Here is an 18828-nt window from a genome sequence, read left to right as displayed (position 1 = left end):
CTGGACGTTGCAAGGACATCCCACCTCTAACCCTCCTGCTACGCAGCCCCCACGCGTGCCACGGCCCAGCGAGGGCCGCGATAAGGTAATGAACGCGCGTGCGCTCAGGCATGCGGGTCTGTGATGGGAGCTGAGCAAATACAGTGAGTAAAACACAAGTATGCATGGTGAATGTCTTCTTTCCTGCTCGTGAAATATCCGTGATCGGGTTACAATTTCATATGACGCAGCCACAGTTTTCTGTTTGCCTGTTTTTAAAGCATACAAGCATAGCAGGGGCAGTATGTCCTATTTCAGAAAAGCTCCCAAATGCATTGTAGACATCACCACAAACTAAATACGAGCAGCTTGCTCCTACTTCAGTCGCTGCTGGGTAGGTAGGTTGCACGCGACTGTTTGCTCCTCCAGCTGAAGAACACTTGCTTGAACTTCCAGTGTTCACGTATGCAACAAAACACCTTTCAAGTTGGCTTTTGTTACTATCGCAAAGGCAACTCCTCTAAGTCTCATTTCCCTGAGCATGCGCCCGGGAAACAGTCACCTACTCTAGTTTGTGGGAAGCTTTTTAAGGTGAGAAAGAAAGAAAGAAAGAAAGGGGTGTAAACACCACTCGGACCAGGTCACATTAAACTTGAGGGGTATTATTTGCCCAGGGCTAGCCCTGAGAACATCTGCTCTGCTCTCTCATGCTTCTCACATGACGACGGGAAGCCAACAGAAACCCAATGCTCTTGCTATTGGTAAAAGGCAGGCAAAAGTTTACGTTCTGCAGAGGATATACTTCCATTAAATAAAACACACCCCTTGAGCAAACACGATTAAGAACGGAAGCCAATTCTGAGCAATAAAAAGAGCCCTTTCAAAGCTGACCGTGTAAACCATGGTGTAAAGGAGAAGGCCATCACACGAACTGTACTTACTGTGAAGACATCGTCATCGCCAACCTCAGCCTCGTTGTGAAGTGTTGACGAGGAAGTAGTAGATCCTAGAAAGAAACAGCTTTTTTAAAAACACGAAATTTCTGTGCAACTTTTTTTTGCTTCATTAGGCTGGTAAACATTTGTATTCTGACCGCTTCTGTGTGTCTTCAACAGCCATCTTTTCCGCCTCAACTCAACAGCAGCAGTGAAGAGCACTGACTGAGTGGCTCCGATTAAGGAAGAAAGAAACCTCTACTGCTAGCTGTGTTGGAAAGGTAAAATCTGAAAGTGTTTCTTGACATGTAACTGCACAGCTGCCAATGCTAATTAACAATGTTAAAAATAGCAATTAACATTTCCAATTACAGAACACTTTTGTTTCTGAAGAATGATAAAGCCACATACTAATCAGCGTTCGAGACCGGATCCTCAGCTGTCAAGAAATGATATGTGAGTTATTCTTCAGTTGAAGATGTGTTCCTTAACATTAGGGGAAAAAATGACTTTTCACTTAAAAATAAAGCTCCCTTCAAAAGGGAAGGGTTAGGTTGTTTTTTCTTCTTGCAATTTAGGAAGTAAGTAAATATTCTAAAGGTCTTCTCTCTTATTAGCTATTCGTCAGAGAACCATCTTTCCCCAGGTAACCAAAGCATTTGAAAGGAGCCGAAATATGTAAAACCATAAACAAGAGTGAAAATACTGAGCTGCAGTTCTGATTAACTACATGGCAACTGTCTGGAAAAGTGGGAAATTGTATCCGGAAACCCTCCCTCTAACCTCCTTTAACATTTTATTTTTTAATAACAGGACATTGAAACTTTCTGGGTTTTTTGTTTTCTTTTGAAGTGTATGCATTTATAATTTAAAACCAACAACCCTCTGATAACTGCAATCCATGAGGCTGCAAAGGAAGGTTGGGGCAGCAAGCCGCTCTGAAGGGGCAAAAGTTAAAAACCCAAAGTTTAAAAAAAAAAAAAATTTGACCAAAGCCCACTGTTACACTGAATTAGAGTTGGTTTGTGCTCAAACAAAGCAATGTATCACCTTCGTTCTGGAAAATATTTTTAAAATAACGTGCTTTATATAATGCTAACCGCATGAGTCTTGGCTGCTTTCAGTTGCGTAACCATGAAGATGTGCGGAGCTAAGTGTGAAAGCCCACTTAACCAGTAAGTAACGTGAAAATATTCATACCGTTTGCTATACCAGCTTAAAAAAAAATTCCAGGCTCTCTCTACAGACCTGTGCAGGATTACTGTATTTGTGCAAAAAACTTCCACGCTTCTGATAGTGCAGGAGGCAAGCCATAGGGGTTAGCTACTACTCGAAAAGCAGCGATTTCCTGAAGTGAGGCTTCAAATGCACAGTTTGTTGTGCTTCATATTACCTATTAAAGTTGATCAAATAAGCGCATAGCAACAGATGAAACCCAATGCCTGATACTGTGCGTGCGCGTATCTGCGTGTATGTGTGCGCGCACGCGTGTATCTGAGCTAGTTACTGGTTTTCATTCAGACAGCCTTACTTGGAGGTTCAGTAGGAACACGTTCATGTGGATCGGTCTGTGCTCTTATGGCGATAAATATAGATTTGGTGATTTTGAAGTGTCTGCAATACAGAACTTGATTTTAAATACTTCCATCGGAAAATGGCTCGGAAAGTGCAGAGCTGAAGCTGCCGTATACACATGTGCTCAGCACAACTCCGTGACAATTCCCTCCAAACCTCCACCGTCCTGTGCTCCGGCAGAACACATCGCTTGTGTGTGGCTCACAGCACTTCCCAGTTTAAGCAAGCAAGGAGCGAGCACAGGGCCTGGCCGCAACCAGCTTGGGTTGACAGCACAGGAATAAGCCTACGAACAACTAGCTGAGAGGCTCTTTCCTCTGATCGATAAGGTGAGTGTCAAAACGAGGACAGCGCATCCAAAAACCTACGCTGTCTTATGGAACAAATGTCCTGAAAGCTTAATACTAATACCCGAAAGCTAATAGTCACATATCAAAATATTCCGGTCATACAGGGTGAGAAGGAGAACGGCTTCAGACCGCTCAAGTCTCCGTGTAAAGTGGCACGGTTAAAAAAGAAGCAAAAACCCAGGCAGAATCATGAAAACAAAATAAAGGAAAGTAGCGCTGAATTATAGCTGTATTAAGATTGTTTGACTGCAACGAAATGTGAAAAGAAAAAATTTATGACTGCTTCAAAGCACAGGCAATTCAAATGCATTTTTCACAGAATTAAGAAAACAACAACAACAAAGTCTTCAAGGACTACCATTCAACTAAGTGGACCCAGACAAAACTAATTACTGTAAAAACAAAACAAAGTTTTATTCAACTCCAGGCAGGAATTCATACTGTGATTTAAGAAAGACTCAGTAAAACTAGATTCTGCTGCACACAGAGGCCTGAGAAAGCCTGGCCTTTTTTCAGTTGTTGTTCCTAGCATGAAAGGCAAACCTACCAAAAAAGCACCGAGAGACTGGGTAATAATTAACGGGTGAGATCCTGACGGCCCAGGCTGGATAGGATTGGAAAATACTTGGACTTAAACCCCTTCTCTGCTCACGGGATTAGGAAGTACCGCTTGCCGAGTCAGCCGGGGCTTGCTCAGCGAAGGGCGAAGCGGCCGACTGCAGCCGGAGACGCCGGAGAGGCCCTCGAGCCGGAGGACCGACCTCCAGCCCCCCCCCCCGCTCCGCCCTGGCTTTCAGGCCCCCTCCCCAGGCGCGGGGGGAGCGCGGGGCTGCCGGCGCGCACGGCCGCACTACCTTCGATGAGGTCTTCGATGGCCTTCCTCACTCCCCTGTCGAAGGCCCGCGCGTCGGCGGGGCTTTGGAAAGTCAGCCCGAACTTCCTGTTGTCCACTTTCCAGTGGTGGAAGGTGGGGTTCGCCTTCGTGTACACCAGGTCCTTCTTGACGAAGCACTCCAGCACCACCTGCGAGGGCCGGACCCGGAGAGAAGCCACGTTACTCTCCCCGCCCCACGGGCCCCGCAGTCGCCCCTCGGCACGGGCCTCTCCCCAGGGCACGCCAAGGCGTAATCTGCCCTTCGCCGGCGAGGGAACAGCCTTCGCTACCCAGCGAAGACGAAGGAACACCAGGCAGTTCGACTGTTCTCGTACGGATGGCACACCTACGGCGCGGCTCCCGCCTGCACCTGGCCAGGGCACAGCCACGGGGCCCAGCGCAGGGAGGACCTCTTCGCCCCGTTATTTCACCCCAGTCCCCCGGCGGCAGGTGTGGGAGGCCCTGTTACCTCCCCCCGCCACCTTCCCTCCTCGTTTCCACTCATTTCCACTCATTTCCGCTCTGCTGCGCTGGGGGAGAGCGGGAGCAGTTTCTCAGTCTGACCCCATCCCTCCAAAAGCACAAGCAGGGCTCGTAAATAACGTCCAGAAAAAAGCATCTTAAACAACATGATGGTACAAACACAAGCCGTGCTGGAAACAGCTTTAAAACACCAGTCCTTTGGAAAGCAGGATCATTTCTGTCTCGACTGGGACATTTCTTCTGCCCAAGCACCGAGCAGCACGAGCCCGTGCAAGCGGCAGATTTTCAGGCTAGCCAAGCTCTTGCCAGGCAATGACACTAGCGAATGTCGGAAGAATCACGTGTGTGAACCCGGGTAACAAAATATCACATCTGCAGCCATCTCCAGAAATGGAGAAAAGGCTTTGTTAATTCTATCTGTGCGAGAAAGTGCTCTTTTTTAGAAAGCTAGCTACCAGAAGCGGGTGAGTGCGTCAATTCATAGGAGACAACTTGTCTTCGTGCTCTCCCTCTGCGAGTTCGAACCCTGAATAGCAGGCAGCATAAATTATTCATTGCCGTTTTCAAGGCTTGCGCTGCATTACTCAGTGCAACGTGACTGCCTTCAGGGAGCCTTTACACTTCAACTCGCTTCTCACAGACCCCTGACAGATCTTCGGAAAACACGGGGCCTTTCCCGGGGCATCAGAAAGGGGTCTTTGCACACGGATGCGGGACATTTACCTGTGACTTCCAGGTGGCAGCACGACAACCTAGATAGCAAGAGATGACAATTCAATAACCTTCCAGATGCGAATGGGATTGTTTTTGGTCCAATCTGGCACTATTTTCAGATGTCTTTTTTTTTTAAAAAAAACCCAAAAAACAAAAAACTTGCACAAGAACACAATTGCATTAGATTTGGGGTAACTCTCATTATAAGAACAGACAAAAGTTGAATTAGGTTCTATTACCAGTTTGTCTTTCTGCCTTTCACCATGGATTAGAAATCCACTTCTTCCATTGCCCTCCGGGTATGTGACCTTGCAGACGCCAACTCTACTGAGACCGCCTCCTTCTTGCGGCAACCATCCCCCGCTGGAGTCATCTCGGGTCATAACCACGGCTTTGACTCGCACAATATAGCTGTCACTGCAACAGTAACAAAACAAAACAAAACAAAACCTTCTGTGAGGATCATGCAGTCGCACCCGAGCGTTTTTCGTGTTTTAAGACAGCACCAACCCAGATCCCACAGCATTTGCAGAGTTTCCACCGGGAATAGCGACCCACCTCCGCAGTGGAGAGTCTTTATTGCTCCGGCTGCCGGAAAGAAAGGTAGGAAAGAAACCCACCAAGCAGCAGGAAACAGCTCAGCTGGGTTTCCAAATATCAGTGTGGAAATCAGATCACCGATGGTCCCAGAAGCCCTATCCCTCACACCGCTGGGGACGAGGTGAGCTTTGCAGCACTCCCCAAATGCCCCCGTCCCACGCAGAGAAGAGACACGAGTGCTGGACCGCAGTGGTCCTGCCATCCCTGGCATTTTGGCTGGGCATGAGCTTCTCCAAACCGCTGCAGGCACCATGCAGCCCAGCAACGAAGCATTTTACGGCTTTTGCCATTGAATTAGCGGAGCGGCTACTGAAGACAATGCTCAGAAATTCCTCCACAACTGGGACAACCGTGCTCCTTGCGGGAAAACCGCAAACACCGCTCCACCTGGGCGCAGATGCAAGTGCGCAGCTCGGGGTATTGGGACCACACCATGCCTCTAAAGCAGCTTGGCCAGTTCTTCCGAGGGGCTGCAAAGGCAGCACGTCATAACCTTGCAAGAAACTCTTCTGGAAGCAACTGAGGGATCTGAAGATGATCCAGCTGCTCAGGAAACAAAGGGGTCAAAAAAACCACGCGCACACAATGCCATCTGAGCACCCCGCGCAGGTCTGCTGGAAGGCACACACTCCCACCCAAACCGGACACAAGCAGAGGCATAAAAGGCATGCAGTGGACACCGAAAAAAGGAAAGGTGAAGACTGACACACTTCTCCCCAAAAGCTTAGTTTTGCTCCCTGCAAATTTAATGTGTGTAGGTCCATCAGCTGTCATCAGAAATCCCTGAAAAGCAGTCCTAACTTCTGGTATTAATCTATCAATTTGTAGGGAAGGCCAGTGGTCTGCTAAATAAATGCCCCAAGGAGAGACATCCCCTGCAGCAAGCAAAAAGCACCAGGCGCCAAAGAACGTGCTCAGTCCAACTTGAGGGTCTGCAGCGCGGTGGAGAAGACGGCTGAAGGCTCCCTCCCTTCTCCCTTCCAAGCTGCTCCGGGGCTTTAGAAAAGACCCCGCCGCTGCTGCGATGGGACGTCGCAGCCTGGCTTCAGCCAGGCCTCTTGTCACAGCTCACTTACTCCAGCATCCCAAGAGGACATCACCAGCAGAGAGGTCCCTCGGGAGCAGACACTTTGCTGCAGAACACACACCAAAGTCAAGCACCTCGCACAGGAGCTGACCTGTACCGAATGGCTCGTGTCCCCCTCCCTGCCCTAGAGCCGCGCGTGCTCCTGCCGGCTTTACTAGGCTGAGAAACAGCAAAATCCCTTTTTCTTCTTCAGATGGCCACTGAGTCCTGCTTTGGCAAAACTGCCTCTTGTTGTTGAGCATTATTTCGCACCTCTTACAATCCAACTGCTATCACTTGAAGTCCGAGTGATTGTTTCTGTAGTATGACCATACTTTAATAGCTAGGAAATCAGCCGCCCAGATCCTACTTTAAGGTACGCAGATGGCAATGCATTTTGAATAAACAGGACACATGTTCCTCTTCCCCTATTTAACACCCCCTCCCACCCCGGCATTTGAAATCCTTTCGAAAATTTTAAAATAGACTTCAGACGTACTCCAAATACTCTCTCATTTAACCCTTAACCTTCTGCTTAAGGCAAGATCCAAACCCTACCAATTTCCTCATGCTATTCCTCCTTCCTAATTAAAGTCACCTGAGCAACCTGGGTCAGACACAGTGACACCACAAAACCTTCCTCTAGACCTCGCAGCGAAGCGGGTCTGGCAAAATGAAAACCCAGAAGGAACTGCAGGGCAGCCCTCTGGGCTCTCTTGCCCGGATTTCTGGTACGTGAACTGCTAACAAGAAGAAAGGCACTTATTGGAGATATGCCCTAAAATAGTACTTTGTTTCAGACAAAGGATGCACAGGAGTAAGGAACGGAGGTAATCAGCCCAATGGTAAGCCAAGTTTTTCAGAATATTTTTGCTCTGAGTTATTAAAACATCCTACTGGCAAAGGAAACAAGACAAGTGTGCTTACAAATGGATGCAGTTATCTTTTTATTCTCTAACTTCAAATAATTTCTAAATTTCACCTGTGACAACTCTAATCCCTTGGCTTCCCAATACACAGAATTAAGCAAATAACCGCAGCTAATTTCCTGCTGTGCCAAAATTGAGCTGCTTCCATCCAGGGCAATTTTTGTTCTCTTCTCCTGTGTACTTTTTCCGTATGTTCTTTAAAGATTAGCAACTAACAGATAAACACAAAGAAAGCTAACTATATCTTTCCGCCCAAAATTTCTTCTGTTTTCCAAGGATCCTTTTTGGGCTTGTTTTCATACTAATTCCGTTCACTGCCTTCTGGAGAACTTCCATTAAATATAAGCTCTTCTCTGAAGTAGGAGCTACTAAACACAAAAGCCATCCATGCAAACAAACAGCTTCTTCTCCTGCCAGGTTTGAGTATTACCTCTTGCAGTGTAGCTTCCCATGGGATTTACCATACCCTTTTACAGCAGCATTTGGAGCCTTTGGCTTTCCCAAAGGTAATGCTGCAAGACGTCTCCAGCCACTTTGTTAAGAAATCAGCAACTGCTCAGTGCTTTTTCAATTTCTACCAATTATCTGCATGTTTCTTCCATCCCTCGGTGATTTCTCTAGGTTCGTAATTGAATACTGGTGGCCGCCTAGGTATGAAATTCAGGTTCTTCGACTACTACCCCTGCCCAGTATAGTCACATGCCGGCGAGGCAGAGAGCCGTAAGGCTTTCCTTATCGTATCTGAGCTGGTATCTCAACCTATGGCTCTTTTATAACCTCTTCCACCAAGGCCAGCAATTTTATCCAAGTGCCCAACAGCCACGTGACTAGATGGGACATCTACGAAGGGAAAAGACGGACACATTACTAACTCGAACTGATACAGTCCTACTTTTGCACTGTATTTTTTTGGAAGTCAGGCTGGTTGGGCTCAGCCAGGGACGTCCCATGCACCTGGTTCGAGCTCCCTGGGGGCTGGACTAAAGGATCTCCAGAGGTCCCGTGAACCTCAACCACTCTGTGATTCCGAGAGATGACGGATAGGTTTTGGATCAGCCTTGGCAGCTGGATTTGCCTGCAGCCAAGATACTCTCATAACTTACACAGGGGTCAGGGGCTGGGGAAAACAAGTCAGGATGGCAAACTTTTTGACTGAAACAGAGCAATTGGGTAATTTGTTTCAATGGAAAGTGGATGTTTTCATGTTGCAGAAGCTCAGGTGGATCATTCACTGGTTTTACAAGAAAACATGGTGGAGCATGAACTTAAAGGAAATGGCCTGTTGACATGAAAAATGTGTTAAAATTTCACTCCTCACCTCACTACCAGCTGCATTATCTGCATCACCCCTGAACACCCAAGGAGAACACAACATAAACTGCAGTTCTGTTTTGAAGAGCCACTGTCTCTTCACTGTCTCATAGTTAAGCCTCTTAAGCAGGCTTAAATATGTCAAGCAAGAAAAGCTAGTTTTCTTCCCCCTGCCACGGTAAGAAGTGCAATCACCTCTTCCCCTGTTAAAAGAGGACCTTGCTCAGCAGCAGGGTTTACCTTTGGCAAGGTAGGCAGAGCTCCACTAATGCAATCCCCCGGCACGCTTTGCTAGATGATCAAAAGTCACAGTGACGCTGCACTCCTCCGAGAGCCCAGGATCCACTCCTACCCAGCTCCCGCCACAGAGCTCACGCTTCCCAGTGTGCAACCTACACTAAGGGGCTCATGACAAAAAAAAAAGAAAAAAAGAAAAAAAGCTTGACAGCTTGGTTGTGTCACTAGACTAGGACAGAAGCTGCTAGTTTAATTTTCAAGGCTACACACCACTTCCCTTAATTTTATGGCAAAATCTTTTCTGCAGTTTCCATCTGCAAGCCTAGAATAAGCAATGCTGCTTTCTCTCGCGCCAGTGCCGATAAACACTTGGGAGGTATTCAAATCCTTCAGCGAGAGGGCCATATAAGGACCGTGCTTCCTTAGCACAAGAGCTGTTTATTTTCTTCGTGATTTAGCTTCATGGGAGTGCACAAGGCTCTCACTAGCTGCAAGCCATCAAATCCCCCATAGCTACAAAGCAATCAGTTTGCAAATCCCCGTGCGCGTTACCGGTGCGGAGGACCTGGGCATTCTCACTTCAGAAGTGAAACAACCTTGCTTAAATCAGCCCCCTTCGCTTCTATTGCAGCAGGCATGTTTCAGAAGAAATGCTGATTAAGTATGTGAAAATATCTGATTCATTCCCATTAATGACGTACTGATTGAACGAGGATTAGATAACGCAGGCTTTTCATTGAGTTAAAAACGAGCAGCTAAAGCAGTAGCCTTAGTTCCCCTCATTTTATCGCCTTCTAAAACTGCTCTAATTGTTGGGTTTATGGCCTACATACTATGCATCTCATGCAAACTATTCTTAATTACGCTCTTAAATGGCATACTTTGCTGTTTTAACCCTAACGATTTGTCTTAAGCAGTGTTAAAAGCCTTGGAAGAGCGTATCGGTGCGGATCATCCAGCTGCATGGCAGCCAGCCAGCCTGTCCATGGCTGTTTCAGGTTGTTAGTCGCCCCACCCAGAGCAAAAACCAGAATGAACTTGGGGAGCAAAGGTACCGCTGCAAACCACAGGCTGCTTCTATTGCAGGCGAAAAGGAACCCTTTAAAAGTTATAGCTCGTGGGTGTGTATATACATATATATGTGTGTGCGTACGTAAAGGCGTGCACGCGCGCATGTGTGTGTAATTGTTATTCTGGAGGATATTTAGAATTTTCCTAAACAAAAAGTGAATGAATGATGATCTTTGTGATATCCGAATTGCTGTTACGCTACCAACAGCCCGTCTTTTATGAAGCGTTTGTGCGTCCAAGAGGCAGGCTACGTTTAAAGGGGATAAAAGTGCTTTTCTCCGGTGTCCGTGAACCACACACAGCCAATGCCACCCAACGCGTCGCCCATGGGAACCGCACCACAGCGAAACCAACCGAGGAAAAACCCTGCGGAGAAGGGGATGAGAGACCACGTAATCTGCCCAAAAGAGCCTGCTGTTACCCAAAAGACCAGCTCAGCCCCCAAATGCTCACCCCCGACTGACCCCTTCCCGCACCGTTTCGCACCACCCAGCGCTCGCTGCCCACTTGTCAACAGCCCCGAAGACCAACATGGGATTCGTCAGCACCGCTCCGCGGACGAGGCTTGCTAATTAAAGCACAAGGCTCTCCTGACTATCGGTACTTCCGAGGACTCAAGTGCTGGGCATTAAAAAGCACTCATATCTCTCAAAAAGTTTTTCAACAGGGCACGGTGACAGTACTCCCTATCAAAGAATTACTGCTCTTAAAAGGCAGAGTCAGCCTTAAGCCAGGAACTTTGCAGAAGTAAGATCACTTCTACCAAATCTGTCACCACCTTCCTTTCTTATTTTGTTTCAAACACAGCAATTACAAATATCACATCTAAGACGTTTTGTAGTTAAAAATCCCAAGAAGCAATCCCGCTTCCCCCAAACCCCCAGCGCTTACTTCTTTCCTTTCAATCACCCTTAACATCTAAAACACATCCCCAAAACCTTCCATAATTCAGTAATACTTTTCACGAGGTAACAACGCTGCTCTACCAAGGCAAGGTGACCAAACACAAACGTAGGAACTTTCATGCTAAAGCAGCCATACAGCACTTAAGCATTTTCCTCCCATCTCTGCTTTACGGCTTACACGGCTAAGAGAGATTAAGCTCTCGGATGCAAAGGTAATTGCTCCATGCTGAAGATTCAATTTGAAATTTGTTCCCCACCCACCTTCTTCTTTCACAGTTTCCATCCAGGTAGCCCAAGTAGATCACGGGTCACAAAAACAATGTCTTAGTCTCCACCTTCCCTTCTTCTTCCTATAATTTCACCATCATCTGTGATCATTTCACCATCATCATCTATACCTATCACTGATTTTATACACGTTTACTGCTGGGCATCAGCTGGCAACAAAGCAACAATGAGGGCTGAGCCCTCTTCTATAAAGCAAACATTTAATGAGTTTTACAAAGTCAGGCTGTTGTCTTTAATGTGCTTCCACATTCCTGGATTCCACGTTTCAGGACAGAGCAAAAAGGATGGCAAGAGGCTACCTATGCAGTGATGGCAGAGATAAGGCCACTCAGCTGACCTTAACCACAGAAACTGGGTATTTAAACAAAATCTAAATAATCTGGATGCATGCAAATTTAACTTTACGATTAGCAGGGTATGACGTACAGTTGGCCGAGGCGGATGCGTTTCACAGTGCGAGGCGACTTTTGTCCCTGCCCCAGCAACTCCAACAGCTGGAACTGAAGCCATCTAATTTTGCCCGAGTGATTGCTGGAAATTACATTGCGAGAGTTCAATCCTGCAGTCACAAAGCAACTGCCTTTTGATGGAAGCCATGAAGAATTACAGTTCTTGGAGTTCCTTGTCTTGATCTGATGCTTGGTTCTTGAAACCTCTAGTAAAGTGAAATATCTGCAGATTATAAACAGCATTTTTTTCTGCACAACCGCAGCTCACGATTTTGGTAGAAAGAAGAGCAGTCTTTGAGTGCACCCCATCACAGCAAAATAAAGTTTGGTATTTCGATACCATTTAGATTTCTAGCAGGCTTGAAGCTTTTTCATTAAGTATCAGCAGGAGAAAAAGGCACCTGTGACACTTTGGCCAAATCCAATATTAAAATGGAGAGTGTAGGAAACCACGGAAAACCTCCCAGATTTCAGCACACGATTATCCAGCTCACAAAGGCAGCACTGAGGAAGGGGGTGGGGGGGGAAGCATTTAAGAGTTTGCACTTAGAAGATTTTCCTTGCGCTCATCTTCGTCACTCCAAGAACACAAAAACATTGCATCTGTAACAGATCTCTGGTATAGCGAATACGCAACCTGAATTTTTCTGTTTTTTAAATACAATACGGACAGAATAAAAAGAAATTCTGTGGAAATTTTGTTTTCCACCTAGTCAAAATAAACACAAGATAACCCAGACTGATCTCAAGATGCTTTGACCCAGTGATGCTGGCAGAGTCCTGCATGTGCATTCTGTAGCATTTTACACTAAAATCAGCTTACAAACTCAGTTTTGGGATACTTCTTCCTCTAAACAAAGCATGAAAACTTCACTGGTACTTAGTAGATTCCCTCTGAAAAGGGGAAGTTTCCTCTTCCAATTCCCCCATTCAATGCCAAAACAACTCTCACCTACAATTAAGCTGCTGGACAGTCCTGCTGCATGGCCAGCCTGTAAGCTGATCCACCATTTCAGCTTTTCCTCCTCATTCTCCAGTAATTCTTGCAATCCAAGAACACCAATGTGGTTCAGCACTCCTTCCTTTTATGAAGAAATTAAGGCACCAAAACAGCCCTGCAGACCATTATTGCCTGGCTCGTGTGCTGGGGCTGTGCAGGGAGAAAGGGCATCATCACATCCTCTGTCCCGAAACCTCCTTCGGGTTGAGGAAAAAACCTTCTGTTTAAACTCCAGGCTGACTTTCTGCAGTGGGAAGAGCTAGGAAACGGTAGCATGAGCAACTGAGTGACATTTAAGAGAAACCCTAGGGAGCTGCCTATCCTGCAGCTATAGGTTTTACATGTTACTAAACTACACGTGGTTGGGAAAGCCATTTGCCCCAATAGCTCGCATTTTGAGAGTCCAAAGGCAGGATTAAAAAAACACAAAAAAAAAGAAGAAAGGGATTCATTGAGATGATCCCACTCTCAGTTACCACTAGCTCTTCTGCAACAGCAGCTGAGGGCCAAGGGAAGCCAAAACAAGGAGTAAATGTGAACTGACCGAAGATGCAGTGCCACACATCTGTGGCAGCTCCCCATCTAGGTGCAGGCAGCACTTGAGTAAGACCTGAGGGCAGAAGACTAGGAAAACTGCTTCTACCCACCAGCAGCCTTTTTTTATTTTTCCTTCTCTGATGCCCTTCTGGGTCTGCAGCAGCCCCAACTGCAGAGTACAAACCGGCCGGGTCCTCAGGATCTGGGCTCTGCCCTTTCCCCAGCCAGTGCCCAACACATCGGGGTTTGCCTGCAGCCCTGCAGATCATTTGAAGAGCCACTCATTAAGCGCCGCGGTAGGAAAGATTAATAGTAGCTTTGTTTGTTTTTCAGAAGGGAAAGGACTTCTCAAACAAAATCAAGACACCTGCAACAATCCTGCCACCCACCTCCACATCTCCCTTAAATGAAAAGGCAGTGACTAACAAAGGAATCCTTTCACCAAAATGTTTGCTAAACATTTAAGCATGATTTTATTTAGATTACGAGAAACAGCTCTATCATATTTGCTCAAATGGGATTTCATAATCCCATAAATATTTCAGATCCTTCCAGGAAGCACGTGGAAAAGCTGCTTTTGTGTGTGTGTGTGTGTGTGCGTGTGTGCACACGTGTGTTTTAAACAACACACACAGAAGCATCGGATTCTGACAGAGGGATAACTCCTGCAGTGTGCTGTTACCTTTTCTAGGCGTGCGCAGGCAGTGACTAGCTGAGCGGCCCGCGCAGGCGGCTGCAGAGAGCACGTGTACCGCGCCGTCCCTGCCCTGCCCCGTTCAGAAAAACTGCTGCGGCTTCTGGGAAGCGCGGCCAGCAGCATCGCCGCGCACGGACGCGCCGCGCAAACCTGCAAGGCTGCTCGGGACCTGCCTGCACCGGCGGGGGTGTGCGGGTGTGCGTGTGCGTGTGTGTGCATGTGCGTGTGTGTGTGTGCGTGTGGGTGTGCGGGTGCGTGTGGGTGTGCGTGTGCGTGTGTGCGTGTGTGCGTGTTTGCACTGGTGCAGCCGCACGAAACATCGCCTTTAAGCGAGAAGAAGAGGGGGGGGGGGGCATTTACGTTGCTTTGCCCTGCAACAGCCAGGCTAATTCGGGTGCACCACGCTATGGGACAAGACAGGTTGCCTCCGTCCTTGCTCGCCCGTGATGGCCCCTGCGCTATAAAACCAGCTGTGGGGGCTAGGGGAGAAACGCGGCACCCCCGGGCAATGACGGCAGCTCGGCAAGCACAACCCCCCGACGCCGGCGTCCCCGGGGCGCCCGGGCCAGCGCCGCCAGCCCTCCCCTTCGCCACCGTCCCCTGCGAGTTCGGGCCTGGCCCTTCCCACATACCGCTTAAACTGAACTTAAAACTGAAACGCACGCTTTCGCGTCTGCAGTGCATGCAGATATTCTCCTCCCACCCCCAAAATTCTAGCCTCCGGCTTGGTTTGCACTTAATTTTAGTTGGCAAAGCAAAGGCAGCAAAAAGCTGTGTGCTGAGGGCAACCGAGAAGTCCTCCTGCCAACAGCGCTCACCTCCTCCGGAGCTGCAGCTGCGCCAGGACGGCTCGTAGCTGCTACGGCCCTTCCCTCTGCGCGAGGCTGACTGCAGAGCTCTCCTGGCAAAGTCTTCTGTGCGCAGGCAAAACCCCAAATAAACTGACTAACGGCGTTTTTAGAAAGCAGGCTTGCAAGTATGCTGAAGGACAAGCAGAGATCCGTGGATGCAGAAACCTCCGTTCCACGGATTTTAAGGGATTTCCCAAGAAATTAGCTCACCACGCAAACAGTGCTGAATTAAAACAAAATTCTGTAACAGCAGATAGATCAGTTTACTGTTAGTGGCTGCATTGACGCATCTATGTAATACGTTGATGAAACTGGGCTAGATGTAGAGCTATGGAAATCCACAGCAAAAGTTGTTACAAAAATACTTGCAGATACTGTTTTGAAAAAACCTGCATATTCCTTACAGGCCAGTCTGTCTCAGTTAGTCTTGGGGAGCCACACCACCATTAGCATACATGCTAAAGACAACCGTTTAATGAGCAGCGAGCACTCCTGATGTGGACGAAAGCTTCAAATTCGCAGTGAACCTCCTTTTCAGTGGATTAGTGAGATACCTCATGTCCACTTTGCATGGCAGCTTGTTTGCCGGTGACTGTAAATTAGTTAAAAAAAAAAAAAGCTTTCTTCAAAATTGTTTAATGGATCAATTATGCAATAAATAATTATAGTTGTACACAACAGTATGTCTTGGAAAGTTTTAAGAAACAGCAAGACAAAAAATATCAGTTTAATATGATAATGCATTTGCATGATTTATCCTGCAGCACACTAAACACTAAACACTAAACAAGTACAGACAAAAGTTGCAAACTCAAGCCTTGGCGTTTTTATGCAAGAGTACAAAATATTAACAAATTGCAAGAAAAGCTAATTACTATTATCATTTACTGTAATAGGAAAGGAAGCTGTTATTGCGTGACAGATGGTATTTGTTCTGTATCGCATGCAAGATAAGCAAAAAGTGCATAAAGGTATATCTAGCCGAACAGGTAGCTGCATGAGATCTGCATCCTGAATTGATTTAAAAAAACCCAAAAAACAAACAAAACCCCCCTGCACACAACACAACCAGATTTAATCCTAATTTCTTTTTTAACATACACTGATGCCAAACAGTCCATTACAGTTATCCTACGCAAGCTAATGCAGAGCTACAGCCAGCAAGCACAGCAACTACATTGCAGCTTTACGGTAAGTTTTATCCCTCTCCTGATTCTGCAAAACGGGACTAGAGGTTTGATCCTGCTTGCCAAAAACTTCAGAGGAGCGTCGGGGCGAAACCCAGGCAGCCGATCCACCAGCCTGGGCCGTCGCCGCGGAGCCCCTCTCGCCGCCCGGGGAGGCTCTGGCCGTCAGCGGGTGGTCCCCGGCGTCGGACTGCCCGCGGCGGCACCGAGCTGCTCAGCCAGGTGAGCTCTGCCCTGCTCCCGCCCACGTTCCTGCCGCTCGGACTCAGAGCCGCAGGCCCCAGCGCAGCCGGGCTGCAGCGCGGGGGAAAGCCACGCAAGTCTGGCTTCCCGCCCGCCACGGAAGCAATACCCGGTACTCTGCAGCACGAGAATAACTTGTATTATGTACACACGCACGCACACAACGCGCCCGAAAAATCCAAAGTTTACAAAATAAAGCCGAAGAAACAAAAAGAAGGAACAAAAGAAACCCCCCAAAGCTGGCCTGCCCTAAGCAATCTGCTTGTTTTTTTCTTTCTGCTCCATTTTGATGAGTGAAGAACGCGACCGTATCTACCCCCCGTAAACATCTCCGGCGACCCATCTGGTACAACTCCAAAGACTGAAAGGTGACAATATTTTGCAAAAGCAGAAAGAAGTTCTATAATTCAACTTAAGCTGAATCTGTTTCACCAAAAGGGGGAGGGGGGGATAAGCATGATAACTATGTTCTAAAGCTCAAGTGTTTTCATCTTTTGCCAGGTAAATGCGTTTAAAAAATAATGCATTCCTAATTATATCGAAACCAGCATGCATATTCAGTTTGCCTTCCACCTCTCCTCAATCCTCCCCCCGCTCACAAATACGCACACATAACTGTCCACGCGGAGGGACAGCAAGCAAGGGACATCGTTTCCCAGGCAGCAGCTATTTTCCACGCAGTACTTAAGAAAGGGTGCACATTAAAACCACTACTTTTGGGGAAAAAAACCCCAAAACCCACATGTAACCATACCAGAAAGCCCGTGTTCTGCAGAAGCCATACATATTCACTGATAAATTATACGCAGATTTAGAAAAGATTCAGAAGGGTTGTGGAGGCAGATGGGGGGAGGTGCTGGAGAAAAAAAGAAAGAAAAGAATAAAGAATGAAGCCACGTACAGCAAAAGAGCACACGTACCTGCTAGGGGATGCCATTTCCTCTACATGTTGTCCCCGGATTGCTCTGCCTTACCATTATTGCCACTACGAGCCTCCCGATAAAATGGATCGTCTTCTGCTGACCTGAGTACCAGCTGGCTGCTGAAAAGTGGCTTCCCCCATGGATGATTCAGTCTCCTTGACGGATATACTGCATTGTAGGGGATGAGTCATCCCCCAGTTATTCTGCATATTACGGGCCTGGCGGATCATTACTCATTTTCAACATCCTCCTTCTCCGAACACAGGCACACGCACTGACCAAAGATCCCTGCTTCCCCACCCTGCTTATAGGCTTAAAAAAATAATAATAATTATTATGACTGCCATAAACTCATAATGCAGCTATTTAAAAATGGCTCCCCAAGCAACCACGCTGCTACGGCTACGGCAAGTTGCACCAAGCCCTCCGTTATATCACAGCTTTATCAGCCGGCGCTGCGAACGGGTTCAAAGTTGAGGGCAGGCGTAACGCCCCGGGTAACGCTCCCGGCGTGCCGTGCCCGCGCCCGGCGGCCGATCAGCTCCGCGGGCTGCCGGGAGCCCTCCCAGCGCGCCCGTCCACGCCGCACGCGCTAACGCGGCGTGCCACTTGCACCCCCCCCCGCAGCCGGGCTCGCAGACGAGCACACGTGTTTGCAAACATCGGAGAGCTCCTCACCGAAAAATCGGGATTAGCACAGGGTCAAGGCATGGGCAAGCTCAGGGCATCCCCCTGAAGCTGCTATCCGGACAGACACTATTCCTGGAGTTTTTAGGTTGTAAAACATCATCCTGGATATACACGGTGATGTATGCAGATACGTACACTCAGGCACGGCACACGCAGCCCAAGCAGCCCTTCAAGTATCGATGCACCAAAGTCCTTATGCATCTGCTTCGTTGCAGGCAGCAGGTCTCCAGCAGTTATTCACTATTTAAAAGATTTTCACAACTGCTCTGATTAACTGTTTACCCCCTCAGCTCCTCCTGCCCGCGTTACATGATCTTCCCCGAATTCCCTCCGCGCTTTTAAAGCAGAAGTGTCGCCTACGAACTGCCTCAGCACCAACAGCAAGAAAGCAGTTGTGACACTGCGACCCTGAAAACGCAACTTCTAAAAATACCTGCCCAATTTCTCAACTAATTTACACTGATGATTACGCCAGAGGGGGGAAGAAAGCCAATTTAGGTGTTTATAGGCTTAGCTACTTTTGGTTTCTCAAATCCAAACCATTTTAATGACGTTTTGGGGGCAAAAATCACTTTTTCTCAGGACTGGGAAAGCGGCCAAAGTCATACTGCACAAAAGCTGCCTTTCGGAATAGGATGTCGAGGAGGACGGAGACACAATTTTACAGACACAATATCCCCAAATCATGTACATGCTTGAAAACATCCAGCTTGAACCACTGAAATACCGAGCTTGAAACCACTGCGGCTTGAACTCCATTCCGTTGCGCGGACAAAAGATTTCACAAGGGGCGAACAAAAAAGCCAAGAACATGATGAGAAACCAGGGAATGAGCTCGGATAGAAGCAGCATCCGCTTGATTCTTCATCCCAGTATCCTGGGAGCCGCATGACGAGATGTAGCTGGAGGGACCTATTTACAACTCGGCTGTGTT

At 47.6% G+C, this 18828-nt stretch overlaps 1 protein-coding gene across 2 annotated transcripts in view; it reads right to left on the bottom strand.

Moving 5' to 3' along the window:
- SPRED2 (sprouty related EVH1 domain containing 2) overlaps nt 1–18828 on the bottom strand; it is a 70091-nt gene that overhangs the window by 20954 nt on the left and 30309 nt on the right. The window contains exons 1-4 of one of the 2 annotated variants that reach the window (XM_026110471.2): nt 17202–17233; nt 5150–5327; nt 3694–3862; nt 921–985 (exon numbers count right to left, since the gene is read on the bottom strand). In XM_026110471.2, coding sequence (XP_025966256.1) covers nt 921–985; nt 3694–3862; nt 5150–5327; nt 17202–17218 — 429 coding nt within the window. In that variant the 5' untranslated portion in view covers nt 17219–17233. Of the gene's footprint in view, nt 1–920; nt 986–3693; nt 3863–5149; nt 5328–17201; nt 17234–18828 lie in introns of those variants that run through there. The other variant, XM_064510164.1, reaches the window with a different exon arrangement.

This window comes from Dromaius novaehollandiae, chromosome 3 (assembly GCF_036370855.1).
Source record: "Dromaius novaehollandiae isolate bDroNov1 chromosome 3, bDroNov1.hap1, whole genome shotgun sequence".
Lineage (NCBI taxonomy): Eukaryota > Metazoa > Chordata > Aves > Casuariiformes > Dromaiidae > Dromaius > Dromaius novaehollandiae.
The sequence above is the reverse complement of the archived record's forward strand: the minus strand, read 5'-3'. Positions and strand labels throughout refer to the sequence as shown.